We start from the raw sequence: 18,073 nt of genomic DNA, 5'->3' as shown, positions 1-18,073 counted from the left end.
CGACTCACATCCAAAACAAGTATCCAAAACATCACGTCTGCTGTAAAATGCTCTTGGGGATGAGATCCTGACGAGGTGACGGATAAACTCTGGGGCTGCTTTGCTTTCTCAGGGTCGCTGACAATTTACAATTATGGAGGGAATAAAGGAATCGCAATCGTGAGAACGTGAAGATGTGGAGGGGAATGTCACAGAAGAGGTCATCCGTCCGTCTGAAGCTTTAATGCAAGTAGGATGTTGAGGGGAAGACACAAAGCACAAGAGTAAATCAACCTCATCCAGCCAGTCAGTCAGTTAGATGTCAAGGGAGTTAAAGTGAGGTTCAGAACAGTGATCACAGTTAAAGTTAATCAATAACAGAATGGTTAAAGAGAGGGAATGTGGTCTGAGCTAAATCCAGACCTTCACCCAAATAGTGTGGCAGAACGGAAAGAGCTCTGTTCATGTCAGAAGTCTCAGCAGCAAGGATGAAGTGAAGGAGATTTGTATAGTGGAGGGGTCAAAGGTCAGGAGACATTTGGTGCAGGTTATTGCTGCTCCAGGTACGTTACTGACCGACACAGTGAATTACTTCAGCGTGCATATAGTTTGACGTCTGGGCGAAGATCGGGCCACATTATCGTGAATACCGCCGCAAAGGTTCAGCACCGTTTCCCGCACAGCCTTGAACTCGCACAGCCAGATCCCGGAGCGAGTGTATCTGAGTGTGACGCAAGGCTGATTACTGGCACGCAACTCTTTTAGAAACTGTTACGGTCACAAACTGGTCTAATCTGCACCTGCTTAGGCTAATCTGCTTTTTGGATTATCTCAAGAGTAATCGCACGGTCTGACTGTAGAGCGGAGGACGCCAACGCAAAGATCAATGTCAACACCATTCTAGACAAAACATTGTATACTTGTAGATGTTTATTTCTCATTTACACAGCTGCACTGTACCCCCCAATGACAAAACATTCATCAGTATAAAAATAATTTCACAAATTATTCACATTCTCAATTATTAGTAACACCAATTTTACTAACAAATCTATGGCTTTCCATGGTAACAGATGGACAAAGACTGGGATGTAAACTGTGAGCGACGGCGCGTGATTCTGACCTTCATCGAGAGAAACGGCGGTCAGGTTACAGATCTAATCAGCCGCAGCTGCAAGGGGTCGACTCCAGAGATGAGCGAGGAGGTCGAGCGACGCAACGATGAGAATAGAAAAGAAATTACAGTGGAATCGCGTCGGTCAGAAGGTTTTCGGGGTTGAAGCCAAGCAAGTAGTCGCAGGGCAGATCTTATTCTTCACCTCACCGTCTTTCCCGTCTCCACATATCCTCTCTCCACATGTTGTTTATCAGCTCACAGTCTCTGCTTTTGCTGCCGTTTGAGATGTTTTCAGTTACATTACATTCTATATCCAAAATAACAAAACCGTTTGTCCGCATAGCTGGGCCCTTTGCCTCAGACGCTTTTTTTCCCCGCCGAAATGTGTTTTCACTTTTTGCGGATCCCGGAGCTATAGAGGGTTTACGCTCCCAGACTTCCCCACTTAACGTCTGCTCCTCCATACATCTGCAAATAAACAGTGAAGCCTCTAATAGACGGAGACTTTAAAGACGACGGCCAGGTCACCTGCCAGAAGTTATTGTTGCTCTCCGCCTTTAGCCTCATATATGGAACTGATCCATCCGTGTTATGCGTCATCACATCTACTGAGTCAGACCACGATAACAGCGGTGTTACATTTCAAACAACACTGAGGTGAACAAAGCTGACTAGCAAACACAGCAGCTCTGTCGTTGTCTACAGCTCCGATCTGATCAAATTAGAGTCAAGAAAATGGTCAAAACATCCTAATATTTATATCTGTTGTGCTTTACATAGCCACAGATTTAACTTCCCCTTTAGGACTCGACAGTAACAACATGATGAACTAACAAACGTACGATTCACGTATTCAAACAGTTCAAGTAACAGGAAGAAGTTAAAAAAGGGAGAAGGGGGAAATGTCCCTTGACGACGTGTTCAAGGCCCCGGGCCGTCCTACAAAGTGGATTCAGGCCCTTTCCGTGTCTTTTTTGTGTTTTCTCCTCCTTACACCTCCTCCTGGCTGCGACTGGTCCAAGCATCACATAGCTGGCTGCAGAGTTCTGTCCAAACATGTCCAAACTCGGCATTTGACCAATAAACAGAAAATTCCTTCCTTGAGGGTGAACATATGATCTCCTTCTTCTTTACCTTGTCTGTTTCTGTGTCTCTATGCTGCTTCTTTCACAGATTCACCTGTTTTCCATGTTGTGTACACTCGCCATGCTTCATCTCGAGTCTTTTGAAGGTTACTGGTGCCTGCGTGTCGTCCTAGATTATCCAGTCAAGAGAAGGCACAGAGGAGAGGGGAAGAGGAGTCAACAGAGTCCAGTGACCGGTGCAGTCACAGTCCGTCTTAAACAGTGCGGTCCGAGCTCCGATTGTCTCTCTACAGCAGAGGAGGAGGGGTGTCGGCATCCAGATTGACAAAGTAACAGACGGGGACACGTCTTTCCGATGAAGATGAATACCTTGCCGTGACGAGTGTGTAGCGTCTATGTGGAGGAGCTCTCACCGCAGGTATCCAGGATGCTGCTGCACATGCAAAAGCAAAACACACATTGCACCCAACGTATCAAGGTTCATCTGTCAGACACAAACAAGATAATATCATAACAGGGCCGATGTGGCTATGTTCTGCCGCAAAGGATCTCCATGGAGCAGAGAGGAGCCGTCTACAGCCAGATCCTGCTCAAAAACAATCATTAAACACAGACCCACAGCTGCTGCCAGACTGTGGGCAGACGGTGGATTGTGTGTGTGTGTGTGTGTGTGTGTGTGTGTGTGTGTGTGTGTGTGTGTGTGTGTGTGTGTCAGAATGCTTTCTGTCTCACTTTGTCAGCCTGAGGCTTGCTCAAGATTTAGGAATGATATATTTCTCTCCAGTCTGGTTTGGCGAGGGTTTTATTCCTCACCATCCAACATCTCCAACAACAAACTCATCTTTTACACTGCGGCCTTTGCCCGCCTCAAGTTTTCTCCAACTCACTCTGGAGGCTGAAGCTGGCATCTGAAGGCAATTTTAGACCATATCTGAGCTGATTTTACCTCCTTAGATCACATCAAATGATCAAACAGGCTTAGTATTCGTGTCGCCAAACGTTTAGTACGCTTGTGAAAACAGAGAAAGGGTGATTTCACAGTTTATGTCTCCGTGCAGAGCGCCGGGTCCACATCAAAAACCGCTGTGCTTAGATTGGACAAACCTGGACGATATTAACCTTTACAGCCCAGAGATTTACATCAGACTAGTCCCATATCTGGGTTTGGTACGTGTCCAGGTATTTATCTCACCGCAGTATAACTCCACTAAGGTAAAAACAAGACAGGGACTCACGCTTGATGCTGCCGCACAAAGTCTGCAAACTGCCGGTCCTTAGCATAAAGCTCAATGATCCGTATCCTGTCTTGGATTTCCTGCAGGGGAACATGATATCAGCCAGGAGGGAAAATTACATCACAGGCAGACAAACCACAAACTGAACAGGTTCTGGCTCCATCCAATGTTGACATTTCACTCTGAACAAGAAACACTGGGAGTTTAGCTGGACAGATACAGGGTTTTGTCAGATCTAATACTGTATCAACAGCCATCCGTTCTACTTGTGTATTGTTTTTCCACAATTATGATGTCATTCTTATTCACATCAGCAACATGCAATGCTTGAACTATGCTTTGATGACTACAAAATTCAGTTTGCCCGAACAGTGAGATGTATTCATGCTTGCAGTTGTTTTGTCTGCAAAGGTTTCGAAACTGATCTGATCTGATCTGATACCCCAATATGGATGTGGACACAGATGTGACGTGAGGCCGCACACACACACCTCTTTGGTCAGTTCGCTGTTCTCGTAGATGTGTCGGATCTCGTCGCTGCCGAAGTCGGTGGAGGCCTCGGCGCTGGCGCTGCTGTACATGGGCGGCTCTGGGTAGCGGCGGTAGTAGTGGCTGTAGCCCGTGGTGGCCTCGCTCTCGTACATGGGGTTGTATTTGGTGGCTCGCTCAATCGATGGGAGACTCTCCGCCCCGCTGCGTAAACCAGAGAGAGACAAGTCAAAAATACGCAGGAGGGACGATTAATGTCTGCCAACGTCATCTGCAAAGGACTTCAGCTGCAGTAAGTAGAAGAAGGTGCAGCAGGGCAGATCGCTGGCTCGGAGTTGTAGCGCCGTTTAACCTTCATTAATCATCAACCAGGCGATAAATCCGATTTATTTATGGCTGAGAGGTTATCGAGGAATCAGCAGGATTAATGCGTTTGGTTGTTACCCTTTTTGGAAAAAGTTCAACACCTAATCTGTTCAGTTAACAGGCTTGAAGTTAATACAGAGTTTCTCCACCGGCTGCTCAAGAGCCGAGCCAGACACACACACAGATGGATAGATGGGAGGCAGACAGTGTATGTGGGTGTGTGTGTGAGCGTGTGTGTGCTTCTTCAAGGATGGAAAAAGAGCGGGAAAGAGCAATGGAGGACAGGAAGGGAGACAGACGTAAGACAAGGGAGAGAGAAAGCAAGAGAGAGGCTGCTAAGTGTAATAGATGAGGCAGTGCAGAGTTATTGTCTGTCCCCTCATGGTATCCAAGAGCAACGACAACAAACACATGCAAATCCATCCAAAGATGATCACACGCAGGTGATAAAAGTCTACACACTGAATTCACATTCGTTTTCAGTGGAGTAGAATAGAAGTGAGAGTTTTGTTACAGCGTGTCCATGTGTCTCACCGTATGGGGTCCTCCGATTCGTCCTTGTCGTATTGATCGCGTAACGCCCTGGACAGGAAGAAGATCACTCCAGACGCCACCAATAGGAAGCCGGCTACGGAGGCAATCGCTATGCCGACCACCAGAGGCTCGGACACGTACTCCTCACAGTGTTCTCCGCGGTACCACCAGTTCTCTCCGACACGACACCTAAGGGAATAACGGCAATTTGTCAGAGAGTGAATAAGAATACAAACAAGGTAGAGATGACGCAGAAATCAGTACAACATTCAGGAGGTAGGACAAGGAGGTAAGATCATTGGCTGAGCTGTTTGTCTTTTGTCCTGTTCTTTAGCCACGTCTTCTGAGTGGATTGTAAATCATTAAAGTCTAGTTTTAGAGTTGTGTTTGTTTCCTGTCTCCATGGAACATGCAAAGTCCTGTCTGGACAGGGTGACATAAACAACAATCCTGCAGCATCTGGAACTGCCTGCGTATTTTATGATGTGTTAGTCGGTGCGAAAACAGAGGTCAGGCTCTCATCTTGGCACGCAGCTTCATTTATAATCACTCAGGCCAAAGGATGCTGCATGTAACGGCCCAGTGGAATGTTTCTGTCACTGACATACTGACACATCAACACACAGACTTCACTTTCACTGATAGGAGGGATAAAGATTGATCCAAGTGCAAATCTGTGTTTAGATGTACTCTCATTGCTCACTGGTGCTCTCAAGCCTGGATCACATGAAAACATGAGGGGTAATCTAAAGCATTTCACTGATTGTTCCTGGGAAAATGCATTGGTAGCCAGTTTGACTTGGACTGTTTGGAATAAATCAAATAATGTTTTTGGACTAACTCGAATATTTCATATATTTTTTTATCAAGTGTCAAATGCCTGTTTTCATTCAAAATGCTGAAAAGGTCACAAACGCTAAATGGTACATTCCATACGGATCCCTGTGTTCTTTTTGTTCTTGTTTTCTGTTATCTTTTCAAAGCTTGTGTAAAAACACATTGATCATCATCTACTCTCCCTTACTGCAGCACTGGCGTGCACACTGAGTGGTACAGAAATAGCACTATAGAAAAATAAACATTAACACATGAGGATTTTGCCCTCATATTGAAACCAGCTTTGTATTGTGGCAATTGTAAATTAAATCTATCAATAACCCTGAAACTAAATCAAAACCCAGTAAAAATGGATGGCAAGTCCCCATTTTGTGACTGGGAAAGCCTCACACACACACACACACACACACACACATTTCCCCTAATTTCCACCCACCTGCAGATGGCTCCCTGGCCAGGGATGATGTCACACTTGCCATCGTTGAGGCAAAAGTCGGCCTTCAGCTCACACACACTCTGACAGGGCAGGCCGTCCACGCTGAAGTAGCCCGCGCTACACACACACTCCGCCTCGCCGGACCACTTATTCACCTTACACGCTGCATACTCGTTACATGCCTGGAATTTACAGGGGTCAGCCTGGTCGCCTGCAAATTAAACAACAATGAGGATGAAGACATGAAGTGTCTGCAAACAAAGAATGAGCAGAACAGTGCAGACAGTGATCAGCTCAGGGTTTTAGATTATTGGTAATAGAGTTCTATCATGAAATGACATCACTATCAGACACAAAACATGATCAACAACAATGGAAAAGAATGGAATAACAATGCTTTTACTCTGATAGATTTTTAAATATAAAACATTATCAGTAATAAACCTCATGTTTTGATAACTGTATCAACACACACAGAAGCAACTTTCCCACCTTCCTATTTTACACAATACGAGCTCTGTCACATGACTGGTCACAGCCTTGTAGATAAGCTTTGGAGGGAAATGACGAACCCACTCGGCCATAATTGTAACCAGAGGGATGATTCACTGTTATTGGGAATTTTAAAGTGATTATAAATCCTTCAAGTTCACGTGTCAGATACGTCTCATGAGGGAAAGAGTGAAGAAATGAAACTAATATTATACACGCGCATGATATGACTTCATTTGAGTTCAGACTCTCCCAGCTCATGTGACTATAGCAGGCATTCAACACCTGCTGCTTTCCTGATCCTCTTCTCACTCACACACACACACACATTTTTCCAGAGTGACTCACCGCAGTCATTTTATCATACTACGTTCTGAAATTACACAGACCTCCATTAAGAGACATCTGACAAATTCCTCAACCAATTGATGCTGTCCTGGTGTCTCTTGTCTCTCTCTCGCTGCGTACACAAACACTACACAGATCTGTTCGCCTCACACGGTGCAGCAGGATCAACTCACCTGACTCCACGTCCAGTGAGTATTTATCGATGGCAAGGTTCATGGTCTGGTAGGCCGTGTTACAGAAGTCCTCCAGGATCAGATAGACAGTGGAGGTAACCTCGCGTAGTACAGGTTTGCCAAATTTCATCCGGCTGTTGACCACAATGCTGCCGTTCCTGAAGTTGAGGATCTCCAGGTTCTCAAAGTTACTCAGGTTAGACTGCAGGTAGGGCACAAGCTGGGAAATGATTGGAAAGTGATGTTACAAACCGAAAGATCTTCACACAACCAGAGGTATAACGACAAGCACTGAATATCACAAGCTTACCAGTTCGAGGAAGCGCTGCTCCAAAGCTTTGTACTCCGGGGAACTCTTGTTGAAGAGATCCTCCGAGAAGATCATGTTGGTCACTCTCAGGCTGAAGAACACCATGAGCGCTCGTCCAGGGTTGGCAGGCAATGCCATGCTGGCCTGGTCAGTATTGTGAATGACTCCAAATGGAAACCCAGTGCTGCCTTCCTCTGCTTGGTGAACCACACCGTAACCGTAATGAATCAGGTCCACACCCAATTCCCTCATGGTGGTGTCGCCCAAGCCCACGTTAGCAGTCTGGGTCTGGGGGGAAAAAAGGGACATCGATTTTGTAAGAAAAGTCAACAACACAGAAAATATATACAGTATATCAAAATATAAAATATACCTCAACAATCGCAGGGACGCCAATGTCCAGATGTTCCTCAATGAAAGGACTATTACCATCGACATGGGTGAAGGGTGAATCCCCCTCTGGAGAAAGGGCAGTGGGTTGGGAATCAGAATCTGCGACTGGTGCCACTAGTATTATCTCATCCTCTGTGAGCTCCTCAGTCGAGATCCCTGGAGTTTCTTGGGCCTCTTCGTCTACAACTAGAACTTCAGGTGCTGTCTCTTGCCGTTCCATCTCTGCTACCTCCCCCCCATATTCCGATGGCTCAGGATAGACCAACACCACGTTGTCCTCAGGCTGTTCTAAGTTCACTTCTGCATCCACGAGTGAAACATCTGGCAGGTTGAGCTCTTCTTTGCCCTCATTTATTGAGGACTGACCAGGCTCTGATGCTAAATCTGAGGTCTCATCCACAGCTGGCATTAGGGGGGGTAGGTCTTCGTTTTCAGTGGTCTCTTCTGCTGGTATCTCCTCAGGCTCTTCTATAACTGCTGCAGCCTCAATGTCCACAAGAGAAGACTCTTCTTCTACTACTGAAGGCTGGAGCAGTTCCTCCAGCTCACCTGCCCCTGAGCCAAGGGCCTCCAGGTCCAGTGGAGGTTCAGGCTCCTTTGCAGGGGTCTGCACTGTGTTCTCCAGCAACAGGCCTTCCTCCTCAATGCCTACAAAAAGATGATGAGAAGATAACAACTTCATGTTCCTCATTCTGGGAGGCACCGATTCTTTAAACTGACTGAGAGATCCATGTGTTGGTAGAGTAGAGAAGGAGGGAAAATAAGGCACTGGGCCATAAGGACCACAGTGAGAATAAACAACTAAAAATAGTGTTGCGTAAGGAGGAATTATATTAATGCAGACGGGAAGAGCAGACATAAAATCGAAGAGGGGAAAGGAAAGCAACAAATGCTTCGAGAATGCATGCGTGAGGACATGTTTGTCTTTAGGATGGACACTCACTGCCAGCCTCAGGTGTGCTGGTGGTGTCGACATGAGCAGGAGATGCAGGTTCACTCTCCTCCAGGACAACAAATGTGCTTTCCGCTGTCGTCTCTGCCTCTTTGCCTCCGTCCTGGATGGAGACTTCTGGCAGCTCATCAATGACATCACTGACCTGCATCAAGAAACAGGCTTTAGGATTATCACACCTTTTGGCACGAGTCCACTTCTACACAAAGAATGAGTCCAAATGTTCCTAATCCAAATGGAAGCAACACCGCCAAGTGCTTAGGTGGCACAGTAGCCGCCCTCCTGCCTGATGAGGAGTTTTCCAAACTCCCCCCATCCATATAATGACTCAAATTAATCACTTAGGGAGCTGCTGAGCTATAAAGTGAAGGAGCAGACACACTTAGTAGAACTCTGATTACCCTCAAAGGAGAGACTCGAGCCACACCACAGCACAAATAAAGTCGTGAAATGATCTAGACAGATTATAGGTGGTATTACTTGTCAAAATTCATATATACATATGTGCTATCCCCCCTCATGAGCGTCTGTACTGTGGTGCATTCTGTGGTGTGTAACGCTCCACCCAGAATAGCAGTGGATTTTTATAGCAAGAGCCAAACTAATCCTCAAAGCCCCAGTTCATCCTCACCGCTGAGCTCATCCCCTACCTGCATCGGTGTGGTCTGGATAACATTACAGCTCAGATACCCGTGACCTCATATTCCAAATATCAGCTTCCATATCCATCCTAAAGAGGTATTGTCGTCATGAGGACTGTTGTTGTGGAGATAACCTCTGACTCACCGTAGCTCCATCAGCAGCGTTGACAGACTCTGGGGATTCAGACACTGTGGAACCAGCGAGAAAGAAATATTAACACAAACTGACACACCAAAGGCAAAAATGGGCCAAATAATCCGGCCTGGCAGTGTTTACAGAATCCTTTGAGTCAATCGGCCATGACTGACTTACCTGAGTCGACCACAAAATGTCCCCCTGTGGTCGGCACTGACAGCCATCGTGCTGACAGCATTACCATAAGGGGTAAATATGTACAAATCTGGAGTTAATATCAGCTGCTTTGGGCCAAGACTATTACTGCATCAACACCAAAGCTGAGAGATGAAGCCAAGCTGTGCTTTTAAGTCCCCAGGCAGCCATATGAGAGTGTTTAGCCCTCCTATCACATGTCCCAGCCTATAACTAATGTGAGCATCAGACAGCATCTTCAGGGTAGCTCGGTAACGCAATAAACTAATAACCAAGCATTTCCCCAAAACGTGACCATGGAGAGATTCCACAGAGGGAGATGGTATAGTCATTATCACATCCTAAACATTCTGCAGTTTGCTCCAGAAGAAAAGAGGGAGGCAGCTAAATTACTTATTGTCTAGCAGACTCAGAGGTTTAGATCTCCGTATGTGCATTAGAGTGTGTGTGAGAGAGAGTGAGAGAGCGAGAGAGACAGAGACAGAGAGAAGGAAAGAGAGAGAGGACTACCATTGTTTCAACAGTGGCTGTGAGTAAAGACATAAGTGAGCTGGGGGCTCGGATGTCAAAGCTCCGTTTGGCCGAGTCCACTGAGCAGACCGTTTAATGACAAGGATTTAACTCCAGCGCTGAATAAATATACAGTTCCTATAACAGATGACTCTGTTATTTATTCATTAAAAATGGCCCACTTTTGAGTTGAAATTTCTTATAAATATGTCATTCTGCTCTTTGACAGAAAGAGCAGACAAATAAGAAACAGATGCGACCATTAAAAGTCTGGAATGTTTTCTCAAGTGGTTTACTGTATGTTGTAATATCAGAGCTGGAGCTGCAGTGCGTCTCTTTGATAGCACATTTGGACTCTCGCCCTTGGTTGCACGCTGCATTCCAAATGACTTAATTGCCACCACTGCGTGTTGTGCAGTCATGCCTGGGCCCCTGATCTTACCTCTCTCCAGCTCCTCTCGGTGCAGCGCTTCGGTGGGGTAGTTTCGGACTTCGCTGAAGGTGTAGACCACGGTGGGTAGCTCTTTGACCTGAAGGTAGGAGTTCTCCACCAGGTTGGACTGCAGGGTCAGGAAGTCCAGTTGTTCTATGCTGACCCCTGCCTCATCCACCTGGACTGTGACTGCAAAGTCCGCCACCACACCCTCCAGCCTGGAGAAACACAGTAGATTCTCCATATGTAGGTTTGAAAATTGGTTGTAAAACCTTTTTTAGTTGCTCGTTGGCTTAGATCAGCAGCTTAGGTCAGCTTGGATTCAATTATAATGGCTTCCAGTGGTGACCAGCTTCCATGGAAACATTTCTCAAACCGCTCGTGCTGCATTGTACATTTCTGCACCTCTTTTGTGCAGTATGTTAAAAATAATGACCAGAACCACATTTTGTTAATCTAGACATCATATGGTTTCCATAGTGCCATTATCCTCTTCTGAGTTCCAAATCTATGCAGGAAGTTATGCATTTAGTCATATTTTAGGGAAATTACATACATAAGTGCACCGTGGAGTTGTGGATGATGGAGTACTTTGATTATGGAGGTTTTGGATCATTTTACTCCAATGTAAAACCAGATCACCATTCAAATCCACCATAAATAATCAAATTCAAGTTGTCAGATGAAGAAATTGCAAGCTTCTGCTTTCAAGCCAATAGAAGGTCAGTGTTTGGTACTGACAGAATAGAATTCAGATGGATTATCACTACAATCCAGCTCCACATTCACATCTGCACTCTGGACCTCTGTGCCACACCACTAGAGCAATAAGGAAGCAATAAGACAGCGCCTTGCTCAAGAGCACCATGGCTGCGGTGGTAAAATGCTGATCATTCGCTTTCTCAAACTGGGTGACGACATTTCCCCGGTCATTATCGTCACACTCGCAGATGACTGATGGCCTGAGTGATCTACTCCAGCGTGGAACGTAGGGAGCGACTTATAGGCCAAAACAGCCGAGTCAGCAGTGTGATCAATATCATCATAATAAACATGGAAACCTCACAAAAAAATTCCAGACATTGGAAAAAGCCATCTATCCCCGTTCATCTGACTACTGTGAGCCCCCCACTCTGACCTAGTTTGTTGAGTGCTGGCGGACAGCTGAGCACGTGCCGGCCTACAATTGGCCCCATTTAGAAGCAGATCCAATTTTTTACTCGTTAGTTGCACACACACACACACACACACACACACATGCACAGAGCCACACAAACATACGGTAGTCCTATTCCTGCTGTGCCCTGTAATCTGCAGGTCACCGCAGCCTGCAGATGTAAATATAAACTCCTATTCAACTCGTGTGTGTTTGCACAATGTAAACAATAGTGTCTGCTTGACAACAAAACGAGTAAATCAATCAAAGTGTAAATGTGTGTGTCTCTGATGGAAGTGCTTGTAGTACGGCAGGAAGGATACACATGGTCACAGTTTTGTCTCACTCCATTTCTTGTGTCTTTCACATTTCACTCATTCTTTAGGGTCTTATTCCACCTTCTTTCTCCTCCACAAACACACACACACACACACCCACCCACACACCTCCTGACCACCCAGCTCTCCATCCCACTCCCAGAGGCCAACTGTTGAGGACCTAATTCTCCTAATCATTTCTGTGGGGCAGCACCTGCTTGCTCGCTCGTCCTTATCCCACTTAACAGGTGAGTGACCACACTAAGAACATTAACACAGGCAGCCAGTGACACACATACACACACACGAGCGTGCCCATGCTCACAGGTAAATAATGTCTGCACACACACACATTCACACACAGCTGTGACCCAGGGAACAGCAGATAAGGATCTATGGGCTTTAAACACGAGACAGATGGGGAGCACCAGAGGCTATAAGAACCTCTCAAGGTGAAAACTGTCACACACTCTTGATAACTCACCCTTGGACATCCTTGTGAGGCCTAAATGAAACAAAGGGAAACAGTTGAACATCTGTAAGGAGCTAAACATGGCAAGGCTGCAAATCACACTTTTAATTGGAGGATTGTTTTGTTTGTAAGGTCACGGGATGAAACCACAGGAGAGCGAGAGAGCATAAGAAAGAGAGAGAGAGAGAGAGAGAGAAACCAACCTGAAGTCCAGTACAGCCACATTCTTGAATCCAGGGAGCCCCTCCAGAGCGCCCTCTATCTGCAAAGGACAAGGATGAGGCTCAGCAATCAGGAGCAAGCCAGCGAGTTTTATTCCCTTTTATAGGAGCGACATTAAACTGGCTGGATAAAATTAAACTGCCTTATCGTTCCAAGCATAATAACTTTATGAACGGTGGTTGAAAAGACTTGAATCATTTGTGCGATGGCCCGGCTCTTTAGCTTCTTATTAGGAGTCCGCAGGGACCGACTTCTACTAACAGAGCAATTATAAAATCAATCACTTAGAAAAACAATAACAACATTGTTTTGTAGACTCACTGACCCAGTTTATTTGTTCCCTCGGAAACATGGCGTCCATAAAGGGATCAAGGGTCCACTCAGCATTTTCCTTTTGTCCTACTTCTCAACGCTTATTTACTACCTCCGGGTCTGCACTCCCTCTACTGCACATCCTACACACATTATTTCCACTGTACAGTAAAGCCGGTGGAGAGTTATAATCTCCCCAAGGCACGTGAGCTTGTGTGTGTGTGTGTGTGTGTGTTTGTGCATGTGTGTATTACATGTGTATTCTGATGTGAAAGCTTCCAGACCTTATATTTGGGGGATCTCAATAGAGAATGAAAAAATAGGCCAGATTAGAAGCAAATGGTTTTCTTCCAATGTTGTAAATAAACTTGATACAGTGCACGCACGCACGCACACACACACACACTTGCTTATGATGTGCATACATGCATGTTACAGCCTGTGTTTGTGGGTCACATTTACTGCCAAGGAAATGTCAATAACCAAATTTGCTGATTTTTTCCAAATCCCTATAAAAATCACTGAAAGCATTGCACATGTGTGTGTGTGAGTGTACATATGTTTATCTGTTCCCAAGGCGCCTCATATATTCAGCACTTACTTAAGAAAAAAAGCACACACACATACACACATGCACCATCTGTGTTTTTGGAACCCCTGCCGTACAGTACAGGGTTTAGCTACTGCTGCTGTTTAAGAGCATGCTACTAAAAATAACAATGCATCCATCACGGACAATAAAGCAGGATGTATGGATGTTAAAGGCGGAGCTAAGGCAGCAAAAGGAGGGAGACGCACCTTTTCAGTGAGCTGCCTGCTGAGAGTTTGGTGCTGGACGCTGGTGGGATCCCTGAGCGCAGCGCTGTATGTCTCTCTGATCAGGTGGATGCTCAACTCCACCACCTGCTCCTGCTGCACAGGCGGGACGGGGGGCTGCAGGGCGATGTCATTGTCCAGCTGTGGAAACACACATTCAAAATCAGAGAGAAGGAGACGGTGAAATGACCTTGCCTGTCAAATTCAGTTGTTAACAACTGTGTAAAGGCTTTTGTGAAATTAATGATGGAAAGTTTGGAGACCAAAACCTCTATTTGACCTCAGAAAGCTTTTTACAGCTTTAGTATCGCTGTCTTCCATGCTGATGATGTCATAAGGGGTCAACTTCCATGACCTTGCACAGCGCCCTCTACAGCCACAAAAGCCTTCACACAGTTGTTGAATAGTGCTGCTTGTGAAAGATAAACTGAATGTGATGTGGAAAATCCAATGGAGTCCATATAATAATAATAGTCGGACAGTAATTCATATACCAGAGTGTGGAAAACTGGAACTATGAATAAAATGCATTTTATCTTTTTTGGCCATGTAGGACACATTTAAAAATGTCAAAACCAGATTGTAATTTTAAAATATTGAAGGAATGTGTGTGTAAGTGTGTGTGTGCGTGTGTGTGTGTGTGTGTACTCACTGGACTCGCCTCAGCCTCTGGGACAATGGCATTCTGAGCATCTTCCAGAGTCTGTGGTGTTGGAGTACTGTGGAACAATGGTGGAAAGTTGGTTAAGCACTTCAGTTCAGTTGAAGCGCACAAGTATTGAATGCTGAAGCAATTAAAGAAAGGATACCAAGTGTCAAAATGAAAATAGTGGTCAGAGTGTTTGATTGTTGACGTGAATGAGTTTGTCACAGGGACAGGTTGGCTAAGGAGCCTCTGAAAATGTACCTGCACATATTCTGCCATGAAGTGGTGGGCTCGCTACAGATAGGGAAGGAGGAAGAGAGACAGAGAGCAGACAGTGAGAGGAAAGACATATTTAGTAAACACAGACTAAATACTAAGAACAGAACAGAAGTGGACCGTACTCTTTACCTTTTCACCGCCTGCAGTGACAACCTCTGGAAATTGTGAAAGAAAAAGGAAAAGAGTGTAGATGAGTTTGTATTGTTGTGTATAACTCGCAGACACACTTTGTTCACCCACTAACCTGTTTAACCAGAGCTTGGTGCGTCTCTGATTGGCTGAAATAGTTGCCAATATCTTTTGCTGTGACTGTGCCCTCCTGGCATTGGTTCATCCAGCTTTGGTACTCTTCCTGTTCTGGCAGGCGGTCCCAGAAGATCTTAAAAGCCTCCCATATGATCTCCTGGCAAACTGTGCAGATCAGAGGGAGAATACATTTCCATTTACACACTCAATGTAGAGGCCTCACCTGCAAGGCTTTGGGCCGTGAGCAAAACCCATGAAGGAATAAATGTCAATTAAAGAGGTCAGGCAAAGTTCACAGACATCTGCCCCAATCTCCTTGTCTGTCTACACATCGTCTAACTTCCGTCTTGACTTAGTCCAGAAACAGGAATCGCACTATGATCTCTGTGCTAGGAATCAGGAATCTTAATTTGCAGTCAGATGAAAATTCCATTAAACTGACTGATTTCTAAGCTCCAAACTTCTCTTACTTTCTATCAAATACTTAAACATATTTTCCTCCCTCTCCCACATGTACTGAAAACTTCAACCCCAATCGATTCACCTTCCCTCAGTTCTTTACATACTTTCTCTCTTTATTGTGGCGTTGAAGAAGCACGCACACAGTTGTTAAAGCGAACCACATATTGGTTTGGTTACAAAGCTCTTAAGGCCCAAATGCTACTGGTACACAGATGGTGACTATCATTTCTTCTTCCCGACACAGATGGATCCTTTACTGGAAGAGCTGGAATAGTTAAGTCCCCTGCCTGTAGGGCAATGCTTTTGTTTTCACATTGGGGACAAACCCTGAAGAGATGGAGGGAAATGTGTCTTTGTGGTAGGAATAGACTGGGACCTTCTGAAGCCAAAAGATGGCAGAGGTGCTATTAGAAGTGTTCAGTCTTACCTCTGAGGTGAAAGTAACTCAGATGGTTTGCAACAATCTGCTGAGCTGTTTCTTGTGCGCAAAGTTTGACTCCGCTCTGGAAAAGGATGTTCCGTTTCTGTCGAGTAAGGACTGTCTGGCCCTCAAGAGCTCGCTTGATATCAGCTGCATCAGTGACATGTGGAGACAGCAGGTTCTCTTCATTATCAGGCAGATCTGGGTAACCCATAGAGGAACCTTCCAGTGTTGCACCTGATCCAACAAAAAACACACATGGTTAAGAGTGTACTTTGAATGAGTAATGGTATATGAACGTGTAGATTAATACATACCTGTAACTGCATTCAAACATACAAGAGCAAAACTAAATACAAAAGAGTAGAAAACAAATCTCCGAGACATGATGCACATGTTAAATCCGTGATTGTCTACGTGGAAAAGGATAAAGTCGACAGGTTCTTCCTGTCAAGTCATGTTAGGATTAATTTCTTCCTCTTGGTGTCAATTTTCCATCCACATAACAACAGAAAAGCGCAATCACATTGGGTTTTCCTGCTTGCATCCACAGCTAAGGAGAGTAGCGTCCAATGCTGCTGAAAGACGGTAAGATGGGCAGATGGCACTTTGAGAGGGGGGGATTTTTTTCATGCTCTCTAATCCTGTTTACTCTAAGCCTTTTAGAAGAGATCAGATCATCTAGAAGTTACTGGAGTCATACTGGGAAGGGCTTGGAAAGACTCGATAAACATGGACAGAGAAGGAGCTTGAAACCAGGTCCTCTAGTTGAAGAACCTAGCCTCCGCTGCAAGCCAAAAAGAGACATGTGCTATAACAAATACAGAAGAAGCATTAAGGGAAAAGGAAAAGGATCTGGAAGATGAGGAAGCGGATCTCAGGCAGCTACTCAAAGTATTAATGCTATTTTGAAGCAATGTCAAACACTCCTTACACACACATAAATAAATGGACAGAGAGGGAATCTTAACAAACAGGCCTTGGAGGTGATCTGGAGGAGATCAGACGTTTACAGCAGACATTCTCTCAGTGTGTAACTCACAGCAGAGGGAGTCGGCAGGGACTTAGACTAACTTTAAACTCATCCTGAGGGGGTTTGTCCTGGTTTTAAATGTGAATCTACCTCTTCTTGAGTCATAAAATTCATATTTGAGCAAAACACAAAGCCAGCAAATAACTGAAGGGAACACGGTGTTGAGCCATCCATCCCAAAGTCTACTACAGGGAGCATTTATGAGGATATTATATTATTGAAGTTATGTTTTAATATTCTTTTCAGATTTGATCTACTTGAATGTACTATCAGAGATATTTGATATCTTTGGAGAGTTGATGTACTCTCTCTCTCTTCATACACAGATGATATTGTCAGTTTTATTACTATTTCAGATAACAAATCTATTCAACAGGACCTGTAACTGCCTACAACTCTGCAGGAGAAACTCGGAACACGTTTCATAAACTTGAAGGTAAACACCAGAAATGTTTCATATCAGCATGCACAGCATTCCCATGTCAAAGTGTTTGGGCTGTAGTCCATCCATCCTCCCATATCCCTCCGCTTTGCCTGGTCCAGGTGAAGGAGGCAGCAGGATAGACAAAGTGGTCCAGTTGTCTTCCTAGCCACATCCTCCAGCTCTTCTTGGGGGATCCAGGGTGAGGAGCTCTTTCTCTCTCCTGATGTCAGAGCTCCTCAGCCTGAAGGTCCTGACGGCCTACAGGGGAAACTCATTTTGCATGCTTGTACCTCTTTCTTTTGGACACCACCCACAGTTTGTCACCATAGATAGACTGCTTCATGCTTCTAGTAGTTCTTTCTACTTAGCTGCTAACCTGGCAAAATATTCTCTGTAAGTGGTACAATCATAGCACTTGATTGCATCACTCAATACTTTTGGACACATACAACTTTTGTTTACATTTTTAGCAGTTTCTGCTTTTTAGTACATATTTAATGCTTCTGAGTACTCATTTTATTTTTTTACTATAAAGTACTGGACATGGAGTACTTTTTAATTGTTCTCAGGATTACAAATATTTAAATATGAAGTTGAAAGCACTCT

The 18,073-nt window shown here is 44.9% G+C and overlaps 1 protein-coding gene across 1 annotated transcript; it reads right to left on the bottom strand.

Annotated features, from left to right (window-relative positions):
• Positions 1–964: 964 nt before the first annotated feature.
• Positions 965–15,082, bottom strand: LOC143009840 (interphotoreceptor matrix proteoglycan 2-like). Its single transcript, XM_076161936.1, has 17 exons — positions 15,011–15,082; positions 14,864–14,896; positions 14,609–14,675; positions 13,939–14,097; positions 12,810–12,868; positions 12,619–12,639; positions 10,671–10,879; positions 9,533–9,576; positions 8,738–8,891; positions 7,775–8,442; positions 7,402–7,689; positions 7,092–7,311; positions 6,079–6,289; positions 4,806–4,994; positions 3,908–4,109; positions 3,417–3,496; positions 965–2,614 (listed from the first exon to the last, which is right to left on the bottom strand). Exons 2-17 carry the CDS (start codon positions 14,869–14,871, stop codon positions 2,575–2,577), a joined length of 2,619 nt encoding a protein of 872 aa, XP_076018051.1. The 5' UTR covers positions 14,872–14,896; positions 15,011–15,082; the 3' UTR covers positions 965–2,574.
• Between the last annotated feature and the right edge of the window lie 2,991 nt (positions 15,083–18,073).

Source organism: Genypterus blacodes, unplaced genomic scaffold (assembly GCF_046128005.1).
Source record: "Genypterus blacodes isolate CSIRO-AG114 ecotype Tasmania unplaced genomic scaffold, CSIRO-AGI_Gbla_v1 ptg000118l_1, whole genome shotgun sequence".
Taxonomy (NCBI): domain Eukaryota; kingdom Metazoa; phylum Chordata; class Actinopteri; order Ophidiiformes; family Ophidiidae; genus Genypterus; species Genypterus blacodes.
The sequence above is the reverse complement of the archived record's forward strand: the minus strand, read 5'-3'. Positions and strand labels throughout refer to the sequence as shown.

Excerpts from the sequence above, each read along its gene's own strand:
- LOC143009840 (XM_076161936.1), bottom strand. Across the intron at positions 9,577-10,670 it reads CCGAGAGGAGCTGGAGAGAG|TGTCTGAATCCCCAGAGTCT; the intron begins GTAAGATCAGGG and ends CTGGTTCCACAG. Across the intron at positions 7,312-7,401 it reads AGCAGCGCTTCCTCGAACTG|CTTGTGCCCTACCTGCAGTC; the intron begins GTAAGCTTGTGA and ends ATCATTTCCCAG.